The sequence below is a fragment of the Bubalus bubalis genome, chromosome X (assembly GCF_019923935.1).
Source record: "Bubalus bubalis isolate 160015118507 breed Murrah chromosome X, NDDB_SH_1, whole genome shotgun sequence".
NCBI lineage: Eukaryota > Metazoa > Chordata > Mammalia > Artiodactyla > Bovidae > Bubalus > Bubalus bubalis.
Window position 1 is genome coordinate 85,176,072 of NC_059181.1, and position 13,002 is coordinate 85,189,073.

At 44.5% G+C, this 13,002-nt stretch overlaps 1 protein-coding gene across 1 annotated transcript in view; it reads left to right on the top strand.

Annotated features, from left to right (window-relative positions):
- The window catches only part of GUCY2F (guanylate cyclase 2F, retinal), a 96,105-nt gene that overhangs the window by 64,720 nt on the left and 18,383 nt on the right, over positions 1–13,002 (top strand). Inside the window, exons 10-13 of the mRNA XM_006071580.3 lie at positions 5,298–5,447; positions 8,560–8,708; positions 11,667–11,830; positions 12,618–12,810. Coding sequence (XP_006071642.2) covers positions 5,298–5,447; positions 8,560–8,708; positions 11,667–11,830; positions 12,618–12,810 — 656 coding nt within the window. The remainder of the gene's footprint in view (positions 1–5,297; positions 5,448–8,559; positions 8,709–11,666; positions 11,831–12,617; positions 12,811–13,002) is intronic.

Genomic DNA, 13,002 nt, shown 5'->3' on the forward strand with positions numbered 1-13,002 from the left:
CTCCGAAGTTCACATGAGAGCATGCCTTGCATTAAAGCCTCAGGCTGATTCAACTCCTCACTTTTGTTGAAAATCAGCCTCATTTCCAAGCCAAAAGAGTTGAATGAAATCTCAGGCCGTAATCTCCACACAGCCCAGCCTTCTGAACAAAGCCAGTGCAATAATGTTGAATTCCTGCTGGGGCAGGATTAGGTTATATTGTCTGGAGACCCCAGGTGTCCCTGGAGGAACTTGCTGAGTGCTAGGCACACAGTAGGTGCTCAATAAATACTTGTCAGATTGAATGGAAGGTAATTTGGTAGTTGGACTCCCACAAAGCCCACTCTGGAATGGGATGTCACTAAAGCCTACCCTTGCTGTCTCTGTTTAGAGAGAAGAAGCAAGGAGGGGGCCCCCCAGCAAGTAAATGCTCCATGGGTTGTGTGGGATGGCGTCAGACGGAACTATGGCCTTCTAGGAAATCAGTAGGCATGGCTGTAATGCCCATATTGTGTTTTTGTCTTCTATTTGGTGCACCCTTGGCAGCACCAGACAATGCCTGTAGGGGTCATAACAGATCAAAGAAACAGGAGAAATCTGAGACTTCAGGGCTTGGGAGTGAGTGAGTGAGAGCTAGGAGGGAATGAACTGATGGAAAGGAAGAAGGAAGGAAGAGAAAGACGTAAGGAGAGAAAATGAATAGGGTTAAATAAATATAGGAATGTAGCACATTAACTGTTTTAAGCAGCATTGCAAGGGGGAAGAGGAGAAATAATAACACAGAAATGGAAAAGCAGACAACCCAAAAGAGACAGAGAGAGATTCAAAATGACAACATATACTCATATTCTTAAAAGAATCTTTGGTGTTAAAACTTTTAAAATTGCTGACTTTATAGGAGAAATGAAGACCTAAGGACACACAGTGACACATGCACAGATAGAGACACAGTCCAGTCATCAGTGACATCATTTTTGCGCTTAATAAAGCCAGTGGAATATGAACCTTTAGGGAGTCATCTGGTCCAACTCACCCATTTTACAAATGAGATAACTGAGTCTTAAGATTTGCTCAAATCGTGCACCTACTTAGCAGCATCAGTTCAGATCTTCTGAAGACTAGCTCCTATACCCAGCTAAATGAAAACATTGAATAATAATTTCCTCTTTCTCTGACCATCAGTGCTTTAAAGGACTTGAAGCTCTTGGTAATCACAATAGAAACATGTGCTATTGTCTTTCTTTATGTCTCTCTCTGTCTTTGTCTCTTCTTCCCTCTGTTTCTCTCTGTGGACCTGTTCTGGTTGACAACTGAATCATATGGTTATTATCTGGCTAATCCCAATTTGAAATCTTGGAGTAGTTGCCCGGTGTTAGGACTAGGATGTTTGGATGGCAGCTGCTCAGTGGGAAGTACTTATCTTCCTGTCAAAATTACTCACCTATAAAATGAAACACAATGTCCAGCTTCCTAGAATTCCATTTAACTCACAGGTTGACAACTTTCAAACTTAAGAAACTCTAGTTTTAGAGTAAGGACAGGGTACCTGCAGTGGTTTTTTTTTGTTTGTTTTTGTTTTTTTGGTGTACTGTGTCTGTCTCTTTCCCTGTTTCTCCCTCTTACACTTTCATTCCATTCTCCAAATTGCAAGGGCAATCTGGATGCTCAATCCATTCTTCACACACCGAAGCCAGAGGGAATTTCCTAAACTGCAAATCTGATCATGTTACAGCTGTGCCAAAACTCATTGAATGGCTTCCCATTGCTCTTAGGATAAAGTTCAAACTCCTTTACATGGCTTACAAGTCCTTCGTGGTTTGGCATGAGGACCTCTCATGCTTAACCACTGTCTCTATATTCCAGCAGTGCTGACCGCCTTCCAGTTGTTTATTTGCTTCCAGAACTTTACATATACCTTGTTCATTGCTTGGAACACTCTTCCCTTCCCACTGTTACCCACTCATCTGAGTCTGGCTAAATTCTACTCCTTCCAGAAGGCTCAACTGATTCAAGAGGCTTATGATTCCTTAGGCTTGGTGAAATTATCCTCTTTATGATCCTTTAAGGCATTGAACTTTGTTTTAATACCACATTTTGTTGGTAATACATGTTTAATTAGCTGTCTTCTCTCCCTCCCTAAACTATAAGTCTTGCAAAGGCAAGAAATAAGTTTGCCTCCCACAGTGCCTTTCACCATACCTGGTGGAATAAATGTTTGTTAAATCAATGAATGGAAGAAATAAAGAAACTTGCTGCACCCTACCTTAGATGGCAGGGCTAATCGAATCTTACAATTGGAAGGTCTTGTAGATCATCTGGCTCAATTTCTATTTTACAGATGGGGAAGCCAAGGTTTAGGAAGGTGAGCTGATTAGTGACCCAGTTGAAATTGTGAACCCAGGATTCTTGACTTTTGCTCTGTGTTCTCTTGTATCGCATCACTGGCTCTCCAAGGTTGATTTTATCATCATAGCAGGGCTAAGAGTTAGCCCTGGTTCCAGTAAACACAAAACAAGCCAAAATGATTTTTTTTTTTTCTGAGAGTTGAAGTCTAATGGTAGGCAGTGGCTCTTACTGGGCTCTGGAATGGGAAGGGGGAGATGGGGGCATGTTGTAAGTGTATTCATTACTGCCTACTCTCAATTACATAAGTATAGTGCAGAAAAAGCATTTTAGCCATTAGCAACATACATGTAAGTGCTCTCTGAAAATAGTTTGGTAATGATTATATTTAATCACCCAGCTTTTTAACCGAGAGTTGTGTCCTCTTTTCCCTTCTTGAGCTGTTAAGTGTGCAGAGCGAGAGGATGCCAGGAACAAGCAGCTGCATACCACTTTCCCTGCCCTCCCCAACAAACATATGCCTGAAATCCCATGGTCAGTAATGTATTCCTTTGACTAAAGTATTATTTGGTCTTTTCAGTTTTATTTGCAAGCATCAGTTCACCTAGGCAAGGTGACTGATGGGAAAAACACTCCAGGAGTGGGCAGGGGAATTGGGGGACAAAGGCTGGGGACACCTGAGATGAGTATGTGCTTGGGGTAAGGCTAGAATATCCTGGACCACCATTTAGATCAGAATGGGCTCCAAATAAGAATTTCCAGGGTGAGTTTCTCTTTCCTGGGTTTCAGCAACAAACCAAAATAATCTGACCTTTTATCCTCCTCCCTGCTTCCTAGGGCCTTGTCCTTTGGGCTGTCTTCCCAATACCCCAAATTTGACAAGCTGAAAAGTTAGCCAGTGTTTTTCCCCGCCACCCCCACCCTCAACAGACAGTCTTCTCCAGCCTCCCTGTCTGGTTGTCAACCTGTTGTTTATTCCATCTCTCTCCCACGGAGGAGCGCCCTGTCCCTTCCTTGTCCATTTTAACCTTTGTATATATCTCGGTCCTCATCCTGCTGCTGTCACCCCTTGCACCTCACCTCTGGCTCTTACTGTAATAATTTCCTAGCTGATTTCCCTGATTCCAGCCTCTCTCCTCCTTCAGTCCAGTTTGTGCAGGTTGCCAGATTAATCTTCCCGAACACAACTTTCATCAAATCCCTCTCCAGCTCCAGCACCCCTACTGCCTTTTGTATTCACTCCAAATGCCTTCATTTGGCTCTCGGGGCCTCTCACCTCCTGCCCTCATTCTTCCAGCCACCCTCCCTCCCCCACTTCATCAACCTCATTTCTCATTTCTCATTATTCCTTAACAGAGCCCTTCTCTTCAGCCAAGCTAATCTGCTTATCATCACTCCCATCCACAATTTGCTCCTTTCTACCTCTTGTTCTTTTGCACGCACTGTTCTTTCTCCCTGCAAAGCCCTTACCCTCTCAGCTCTAGGAAACTGCATCCTTGACCTTCTTAACAAGCTCCTTTAAGATTTAACTTTTCCAGGAAGGCTTCCTGGAATAATTTGATCAGCTCAGGTTTTTTTTTTTATTAGCTCGAATCTCATGGAATTGCCAATATTGAACCATTTTTTGAGCTACAGAAGCAGCAATTTCATATCGTTCAATGTAAAACATTCCCATTATTAATCAGTATTTCTTTATATATTGCTTAAGAAAACTTGCCCCCAAATTTCTGAGTCTCTGATTGCCATAACTCTTTGAAAGCAGCATGTGTGTATGTGCTAGGTCTCTTCAGTCATGTCCAACTCTGTGCAACCCTATGGACTGTAGTTTGCCAGGCTCCTTGGTCCATGGGATTCTCCAGGCAAGAATACAGGAGGTGGATTGCCATGCCCTCCAAGGGATCTTTCTGACCCAGGGATCAAACCTGAGTCTCATAACTCCTGCATTGGTAGTCAGGTTCTTTACCACTAGCATCACCTGCAGAGATTATATTTTTTTAATGGGTGCTTAATATTGGCTTTTAATAGATTTCCTTCCTTACACTATAGAGCTTCCCAGGTGGCTCAGTGGTAAAGAATCTGCCTGCCAATGCAGGAGCCACAGGAGACATGGGTTCGATCCCTGGGTTAGGAAGATCCCTTGGAAAAGGAAATGGCAACCAACTCCAGTATTCTTGCCTGGGAAATCCCGTGGACAGCTGAGCCTGATGGGCTACAGCCCATGGGGTCACGAAGAGTCAGATACAACTGAGTGACTATGCACACACTATACAGTGGCCCACATCACCATCTCTGTTGTATTGCAGTTAGGGGTACACATGTGTGTCTTGCCAACTGGTCTGTGAACTCTGCAAGGGCAAAGGCAAGGTCTAATTCATCTCTGCCACTGCCCCATCCCTAGCATGGTGCCTCATATATAGTAAATCCTCAGTAAATAATTGTGGAACTGAGTTGAAGGAATTGCTGCACCCTTTTGCTCTGCAAGGAACAGAGTAGGCTTGGGGATCCTCTAATCCTCAGTTAAGACCTGGAGAAATCGACTTGCGAATCCCCAAGCCCCAGCACATTCAAATTACCACACACATGTAGATCTCAGCACACAGCAAATCCATGGCAACCAGTCTGGCAGTGTATTCGCCTTTCCCTGGAAGCTGGCCAACTGCTACTTGCAGGCTCAACAGAGCAAGAAAGCCAGCACCAGATAGTTTTTCTATTTCGAGCTTCTGTGCCCTTCCCCACACCTCTGCTGTGTCTGCCTGTATGCTCCTGGGGTGGGGAAAGTAGTATGCTTTTGCTGTGAGTAATTCCTAGATTCATAGATTCAGACCCTGGGGGCGGGAGGGCAGCACTAGCATGCCAGTCTGTCTTAATAAAAATATAAAGCAGTCAATAAAACAGCACCCTTGGAGCCCTTGAGGGCATTGCAAATGCTGTCAGTTAATTCTCCCTGGATTCATTACACAATGCTTTCTTTTCAGAGTTGCTGTGGACAGCCCCTGAACTGTTGAGAGCCCCGAGGGGCAGCAGGTTATGTTCTTTTGCAGGAGACGTCTATAGCTTTGCCATCATCATGCAGGAAGTGATGGTCCGGGGCACCCCATTCTGCATGATGGATCTGCCTGCCAAAGGTAAGCAGGAGATGTGAAAAAGGTACCAGGACCCCACCATGATCCAGGTCGTCAGGCCAACCTAGGCTGTTGTGATTTGCCAAAAGAGCGAACACGATCCTGTGTTTGTGCTAACTGCCTGCTGGTCTGCAAGCAGCCTGTGTTGTGCACAGGTGGCACTTGGAGCCAGAACGCTTTAGGCATTTGGAAGGAATTCCCCCCACCCAAGAAGCTGATCCTTTTCCGAACTATGACATAAGCCAAGAGCCTACAGGGCTTTTATGTTAGCTTTTTTTTTTTTTTAAGCAGGCCCCTAACATTCCTTTCAGATACCCCCTGCCAGAGATTTCAGTGCCCCCTCCATGATGCTCCTGGATGTCAGAATCCTCCCCTTTCCTTGTGACCTGCCATAGTCTTTCATCCTTATCTCCCATCAGAATCTTTGGCTACCAGGCAAAAGTTTGAGGGGAAACAGGATGCTGACATATTCTAAAAGTATGAACTCACTAGATATTAAGTAATTAGGAATGGAAAAATAGTAAGTTTATTAGTGGAGGACCCTGCTGACACTGCTTTAACCAAGTGATCAAGGAACATCAACATCATGTCTCCCCTGCCATAATGCACTGAGAAGGGCACAGTACCACCCTTGTGGTCTTCTTACCCCCAAATGCATAACCTCAGTCTTACCATGAGAAAACATCAGACATAGCCCAACTGAGAGGCATTCTGACTGGCCAGTACTCATCAGAAGTATCAAAATCATGAAAAACAAGGAAAGAATGGGGAACCATCACAAACTGGAGGAGACTGAGACAGAACAATGAAATATGATATGGATGTTGAATTGGGTTGTGAAACCAAAAAAAAAAAGGATATTAGGGGGAAAATAATGAAATTCAAATAAAGACTCTAGTAATAAGCATTGTACTGATATTAACTTCCTCTGTACTGTGATTTTATAAGTTGCTAACATTAGGGGGAAGCTGAGTAAAGGAGATATAGGCAATTATTGTACTTTTAGTTTTTTACAACTTTTCTGGAAGTCTAAATGTATTTTAAAATACAAGATTTTAAAAATGCAAAATCAAACCAAACCTAAAATACTTAGTAGTGCTTTGCCCCACTCAAAGCTTTATTTCTACTTAAACCCCCTCCCCAACAGTTCCTCATCACAAGTTAAATGAAGTCCAGTCTCCTCACATAAGATGCACAATCTGGTCCCTAGCTGCATCTCTAGGCTTATCTTCTATCATTCTTCATACCCCAGCTAAGCTATGTGACTGGCAGTGCCTTGAAATCACCACCATCTCTCCCACCTTGGTGCCTCCACATGTGTTGCCTGTGCCTTCTCCCCACCTTGTCTCATCCAACTCATGTCACCTTCACTGGGAAACCTTCTCTGACCTTTTAAGTGTGGGATGGATGTCCCCTCTGTGCTCTCCTGTACGTATGCCTGCTAGAGCACTTATATCACTCGTCCTTGTTTATCCTTCCAGTTGAACTGTGAGCTCCTCAAGGACATGAACCATGCTGGGCCTAAGGACAGAGGTGACCTATTTCACTTGTCAGTATTCTGACACAGGGACAAGGGAACTTGATGGTATTCTGAGAAAGAGACTCCCTGTACTAGTGAGTTGGGTGGGGAAGTTGCACTTCATAGGGTCAATTTCCATGGAATTTATTGCACTGGGGCCAGGGTGAGAGATATGAGGGAGAAACCATCACCATATGGGCCAGCCTGAGTTAGCAGAGCAGAAGGTGTCATGTCACAAGGAGCAGAGGCAACAACTGAAATTCTTTCATGAAGGCTAGGTGATACTTCTTGTGTAGTATAAAGCCATACTGCTGGAGGGTTTTAGCCAAGGCAAAGGTAGGAAAGACATGCTGGTGGTGCCAGCAAGGTTTGGTTCATGATGAGGATGTGAGAGTCAAGGGTGTGAAGAGGGAACTAGGGATAAGAAATGAGCTGAAGTCAGGGCTTGGATTTTATTCTGTGGGTGATAAAAATCCATAAAGAGATTTCAAGCAAAAAAACGACATGGCCAAATTCATGTTTTCAGAATGGTTTGGAGAAGGCTAGGCTGGAAGCAGAGAGACCATGCAAAGTCTGATACATAGTAAATGTTCCACTCAGAGTGGAAGTCAAGTGCTAGCAGCCAGGAGGATCCCAATGAGGCCCTGAATGATTTAATGGTGATCTTAATTCCCTTCCCCTAGAGACCAGGCAGGGCCTATAACCTGGGCCTTCAGTGGGGGCTCATTGGGTCTACTGTGGGGATTGAAAGGCCTAGATATTTGGGGGTGGGTGAAAGGAGCCAGATCATTGAAGCAATGGATAAATAACAAGGTCCTACTGTATAGCACAGGCTTCCCTGGTGGCTCAGTGGTAAAGAATCTGCCTGCCAATGCAGGAGATTTGATTTCCGTGGATTTGATCCCTGTGTCGGGAAGATACCCTGGAGAAGGGAATGGCAACCCACTCCAATATCTTGCCTGAAGAATTCCATGGACAGAGGAGTCTGGTGGGCTACAGTCCATGGGGTCACGAAGAGTCAGACAACTGAGGGACTAACACTTTCATATATAATTATGATATATACCAGAAATTAACACAACATTGTAAATCAAGTGTATCTCAATAAAAACATAAATAATATATAGCAGAAGCAGAACAAAGCTGTACTTAAATGATTTTTGTTGTTGTTTAGTCATTACGTCATGTCTTTGCGACCCCATGGAATGTAGGCCACCAGGGCCCTATGTCCATGGGCTATCCCAGGCAAAAATACTGGAATGAGTTGCCATTTCCTCCTCCAAGGGATCTTCCCGACCCAGGGATCAAACCTGCATCTCCTGCATTGGCAGGCAGATTCTTTATCACTGAGCCACCAGGGAAGCCTGCTTAAATGATACCAAATACCTCAGTTAATTATTAGTAGTTTCTCACTCCCTTTCTCAACTGATTGATATAGCCTTTGCTCAGATATAATTTATATTCAGGAGAAAGTGAAATAGATGGCCTTTTTGTGGTTTCTCTTGCCCAATGTCATTCTTGTTTAAAACTCAATTATCTTTACCAAATCTTGGTACTTTCCCAATTTGTAGACCATTTTTTTTTGCTTCCTAACAGAAATCATAGAAAGAATTAAGAAGTCTCCTCCAGTGTACAGACCAGTGGTTCCTCCTGAGCATGCACCCCCAGAATGTCTCCAGCTGATGAAGCAGTGCTGGGCTGAGGCTGCAGAACAACGACCAACATTTGATGAAATATTTAACCAGGTAAGGACTCTGTGAAGCTTAGCACTGCCCAGAAGCCATCCTGAAGCCAGCCTACCAAAACAAACTCCTTGGGTTCTCATTATACTGTGGAAGGACCCTCTTGCAAGAGAAGGCATTTGTCATGGGGATGAAGCACGGAACTGGCTATTTGAAGGCCCTTTGGTGCTGGATCATCTCTAGTACATCCCCCAAGAGAATTAGGATTCGTTTTGGTCTCTCCTATATCTGAACCTCTGTTCCATACCATCCACAATCTGACCTAACTGACCTTTCAAAGATGAACTTGAACCACTAAGCATTTGCAAGGCAATATCATTGAGACCATTAGTAGAAGGAGTAGGTGGATCCTGGAATAAATGGGGACCCTCATAGAGCCCTGTTTGCTTTGGAAACTCCAGAGAACTCTGATGTGTATCTTGTTTAAGTGAAGCCAGATTGTTTTTGGAGGGTATGGAAAAATATGAGGAGTTTGAAAGGGTTTTCAAGATGGAAGGAAGTGCAAATATGGAGTACAAAAGCAGGAGATTCCTTTGGTTCCTAGGGAACTACTTGAGGCAATAAGCCCTGTGTTCTCAGTCATGTCTGACTCTTTGCGACCCCATGGACTGTCACCTGCCAGGCTCCTCTGTCCATGGAATTTCCCAGGCAAGAATACTGGAGTGGGTTACCATTTGCTTCTCCAGGGGACCTACGCAGGGATCAAGCCTGTGTCTCTTGCATTGGCAGGCGAATTCTTTACCATTTAGCCACCTGGGAAGCCCTACTTGAGGCAATAAAGTACATGAAAAGTGATAAGTTCCCTCCTTAAGATACTGAGTTTCTAAAGAGCTTGACTCTTTCCCTAGAATTCGGGATTCAACAGGGAAAATGAGGAGCAGAGAGAGAGAGCCCGGCTAAGGGAGCCCTGCTAGGGTGCGGTTCCTATGTCAGAGCATGCACTTGAGGGCTTTGTTCAGATGAAAGGATAACGAAACTGAGGGAGTGCTGTGTCAGCAGTGGCAGAGAGGCTTTTGAACCTGGTTGGTGTACCGCACTGAGATGCTCAGTGAGTGGCAGGTATCTGAGGCGGAAAACAGAAAGAGTTGGATTGAAAGCCTGGGGGGCCCTGAATATTAAGTCATCCATGTCCCCATCTCAGAACGCCTCCATTAGCCTGACTGAGTCTCTTGAGGACACTCAAACAGATGTTCAATAGTAGTAGGGAAAAGGCACAGAACTATGGAGGTCAAATTTCTGAAAACTTACCATGAGGCAGGAAGAAAAGCATTCACCCTGGTGTTGATGCTAGAGATGTTATTTCAGAAGGCAGCAGAAAGGCTGATGATAGATAGAAGGAGTGCACATCATATGACTTTCAAACAGGTTGGCTTGGGGTTGCCCTCACTGAAATGCCTCCCCAATCCCTGCAGCTAATCCAACTGAAATGGGAAGAGGAGGAGGCTCCCTGGGTTAGGCAATAGGGGAATTGGAAAGATCCCCTGTAGCGGGGCACAGCAACCCACTCCAGTCTTCCTGACTGGAGAATCCCATGGACAGAGGAGCCTGGCACACTACAGTCCATGGAGTCACACGGAGTCAGACACGACTGAGCATCTGAGCACCAAAGCATGAGTTTGCTCCTGTGATTACCAACAGGACCTCGGTGGACAGGTAGATGCAGACCAGGCTCAGAAGGAAGCTCATAGTGTTAGCCTTGGGGCATTGAGTGCTACATAGAACACGTATGAACCCTTATGTGTATAAAAGGGTTCATTGGGACAGATTCCTAGGTATTTGTTGAGCAAAATTACCACCAGTCTTCTCTTGGTGTCAACCCAGCCTTTTGCCTGCTTTTACAGCAGTAAGAAGGGGCTACCCTTCATGCATGAAGATTGAAGGCAGGAGGAGAAGGGGATGACAGAGGATGAGATGGTTGGATGGCCTCACCGACTCAATGGACATGAATTTGAGCAAGCTCCAGGAGTTGGTGATGGACAGGGAAGCCTGATGTGCTGCAGTCCATGGGATTGCAAAGAGTCAGACACGATTGAGTGACTGAACTGAACCAATGTTATGACAAGCTCCTTGTCCCTGTAGATGAACAGGGTCCAAGGAGGGCATATTGCAAATCTGTGGCATGCAGCCACCTCTAAAGGATCAGGGGCAAGACCAGTTGAATTTCTACATGACCCGGACATGAAGGCCAAGTGTTAGGAGACACCGTTATTCTTGGGCCCCATGGTAAGAAATAAGGATAGATCTGACCATGTAGATCTTACCAGGCTTTCCTGGTGGCTCAGATGGTAAGGAATCTGCCTGCAATGCAGGAGCCCTGGGATCGATCCCTGGGTCGGGAAGATCCCCTGGAGAAGGAAATGGCAACCTACTCCAGCCTTCTTGCCTGGAGAATTCCATAGACAGAGGAGTCTGCAGGGCTACAATCCATGGGATCACAAACAGTCAAACATGACTGGGTGACTAACAAATATAGAAAAAAAAAATTTATATCTTGGGTCACATTTAAGAGGTCAAGGAACCTCCAGCTGTCCAAGAACTGGTAACATGGTGGCATTAGAAGACAAGTATAGTTTTTTAGGTTGATGATCTAGAAGAGTAAAAGAGCCCTCCTCTTTCTCTTATCCCACTTCATGACTAGCCTGAGCTCCAGACCAAATCCTCTTGCCTTTGAAGTGGCTACTGCTTATGTGTTAGCATCTCAGTACTGAAGGATACTGACCAGAGAGCACCTTTGCTTAGACTTGAAAGAGCCAGAAGGGTAGTGGAAGAACTACTCAGGGAAAAAGAGCCTTGTGAATGGGCCAGGGTGACAAAAGAGTGAGAAGTGACTTTTCCTATTTATACCTGGCTTTACCTCTCTTGTCCTGGCATTTTAGAGGAAGGGTGATAAAGGGTCTTGCTCCATCACCCCTAAGTTTAAGGAGTAAGAATTCTCTGGCTCTCTTTCTGCTTTACTTCCAGTTTAAAACTTTCAATAAAGGGAAGAAGACTAATATTATTGACTCTATGCTTCGGATGCTGGAGCAATATTCTAGCAACTTGGAAGATTTGATCCAGGAGCGAACTGAAGAGCTGGAAATTGAAAAACAGAAAACGGAAAAGCTCCTAACACAGATGCTACCACCGTATGTGTGAACACCTGAGGAGTGTGAATGCTTGTAACAGTGTGTTCTATTAAAAATAGAAAAAAAAAGTGCTCATCAGCTAACTGCTCCCTCCCTGTGTCCTGTACCCTCTCTACTCCCAGTAGGTTTGAGTCACACCTTCAAATCAAAGAATTGGAAAACCCAGGGAGCAGAGCACACTTTCTAATTTTCCACTTCTTGTGGATCATGCTAGTCATTTACATTTTTGATGCCTTGGTTTTTCTATTTGTCACTTCATGACTTTACCTGGAAGTTGACCAATTAAAAGGAGACAGTTTTTTGAGCTCCTAGAGGGAAGTAACTGGGTTGTTTTTCTAGGCTTTTCCTTCCTTAGAGTGAGAGCCCTATGTGTTGCTACCGTTTCCAAATTTTTCAAGTCCCCTTATCATGATCTGCTAGGAGATAATCAGGGAAGTTAGTTTCCTGCAAAGGCAACCTCCTGGGAACATTTCCTGCCCCCAGGTAGGGTGGAGTGGGTGGGTCGGGGGAAGCAGAGAAAGAAGGATAGAGAGTTGGAAAAAGTCCACAAAGGAACAAACCAGGACTCTGCTCAATGATGTATTCCAGCACCTGGCACATTGCCTGGCACATTGTAAGCACTCAATATCTGTTTGTAAAATAAACGAAAGAATGAGTGTTTGCATCCCTGTGACATTTTCTTCCTTCTTACCTACATGGCAGTGAATTTTGGAGAAATTGTGTTCTAGCAGATGTGGCCTGGAGGGAAGCCTGTGTCCTCTGAGGAATGTCTGTGTCTGCTTTTCAGATCAGTTGCTGAATCTCTCAAAAAGGGCTGCACAGTCGAACCGGAGGGCTTTGATTTGGTCACCTTGTACTTCAGCGACATTGTGGGCTTCACTACCATCTCAGCCATGAGTGAGCCCATTGAGGTGGTGGATCTTCTCAATGACCTGTACACCCTCTTTGATGCCATCATTGGCAGTCATGATGTCTACAAGGTACATCACTTAGCAAGACAATATGTTCCAGAGAGCAATTTTGATATGAAGCCCACCTGTGTGTACTCCAAAATTGAAGGAAGGATGAAATTTTATCGAATGCTGTTATTTAGGAATTAAAATTTAAATAGTATACCACTTCCATTGGTCTCCCTTTGAAAACGAAGGCCAAATAAAATTCATATAATGTCA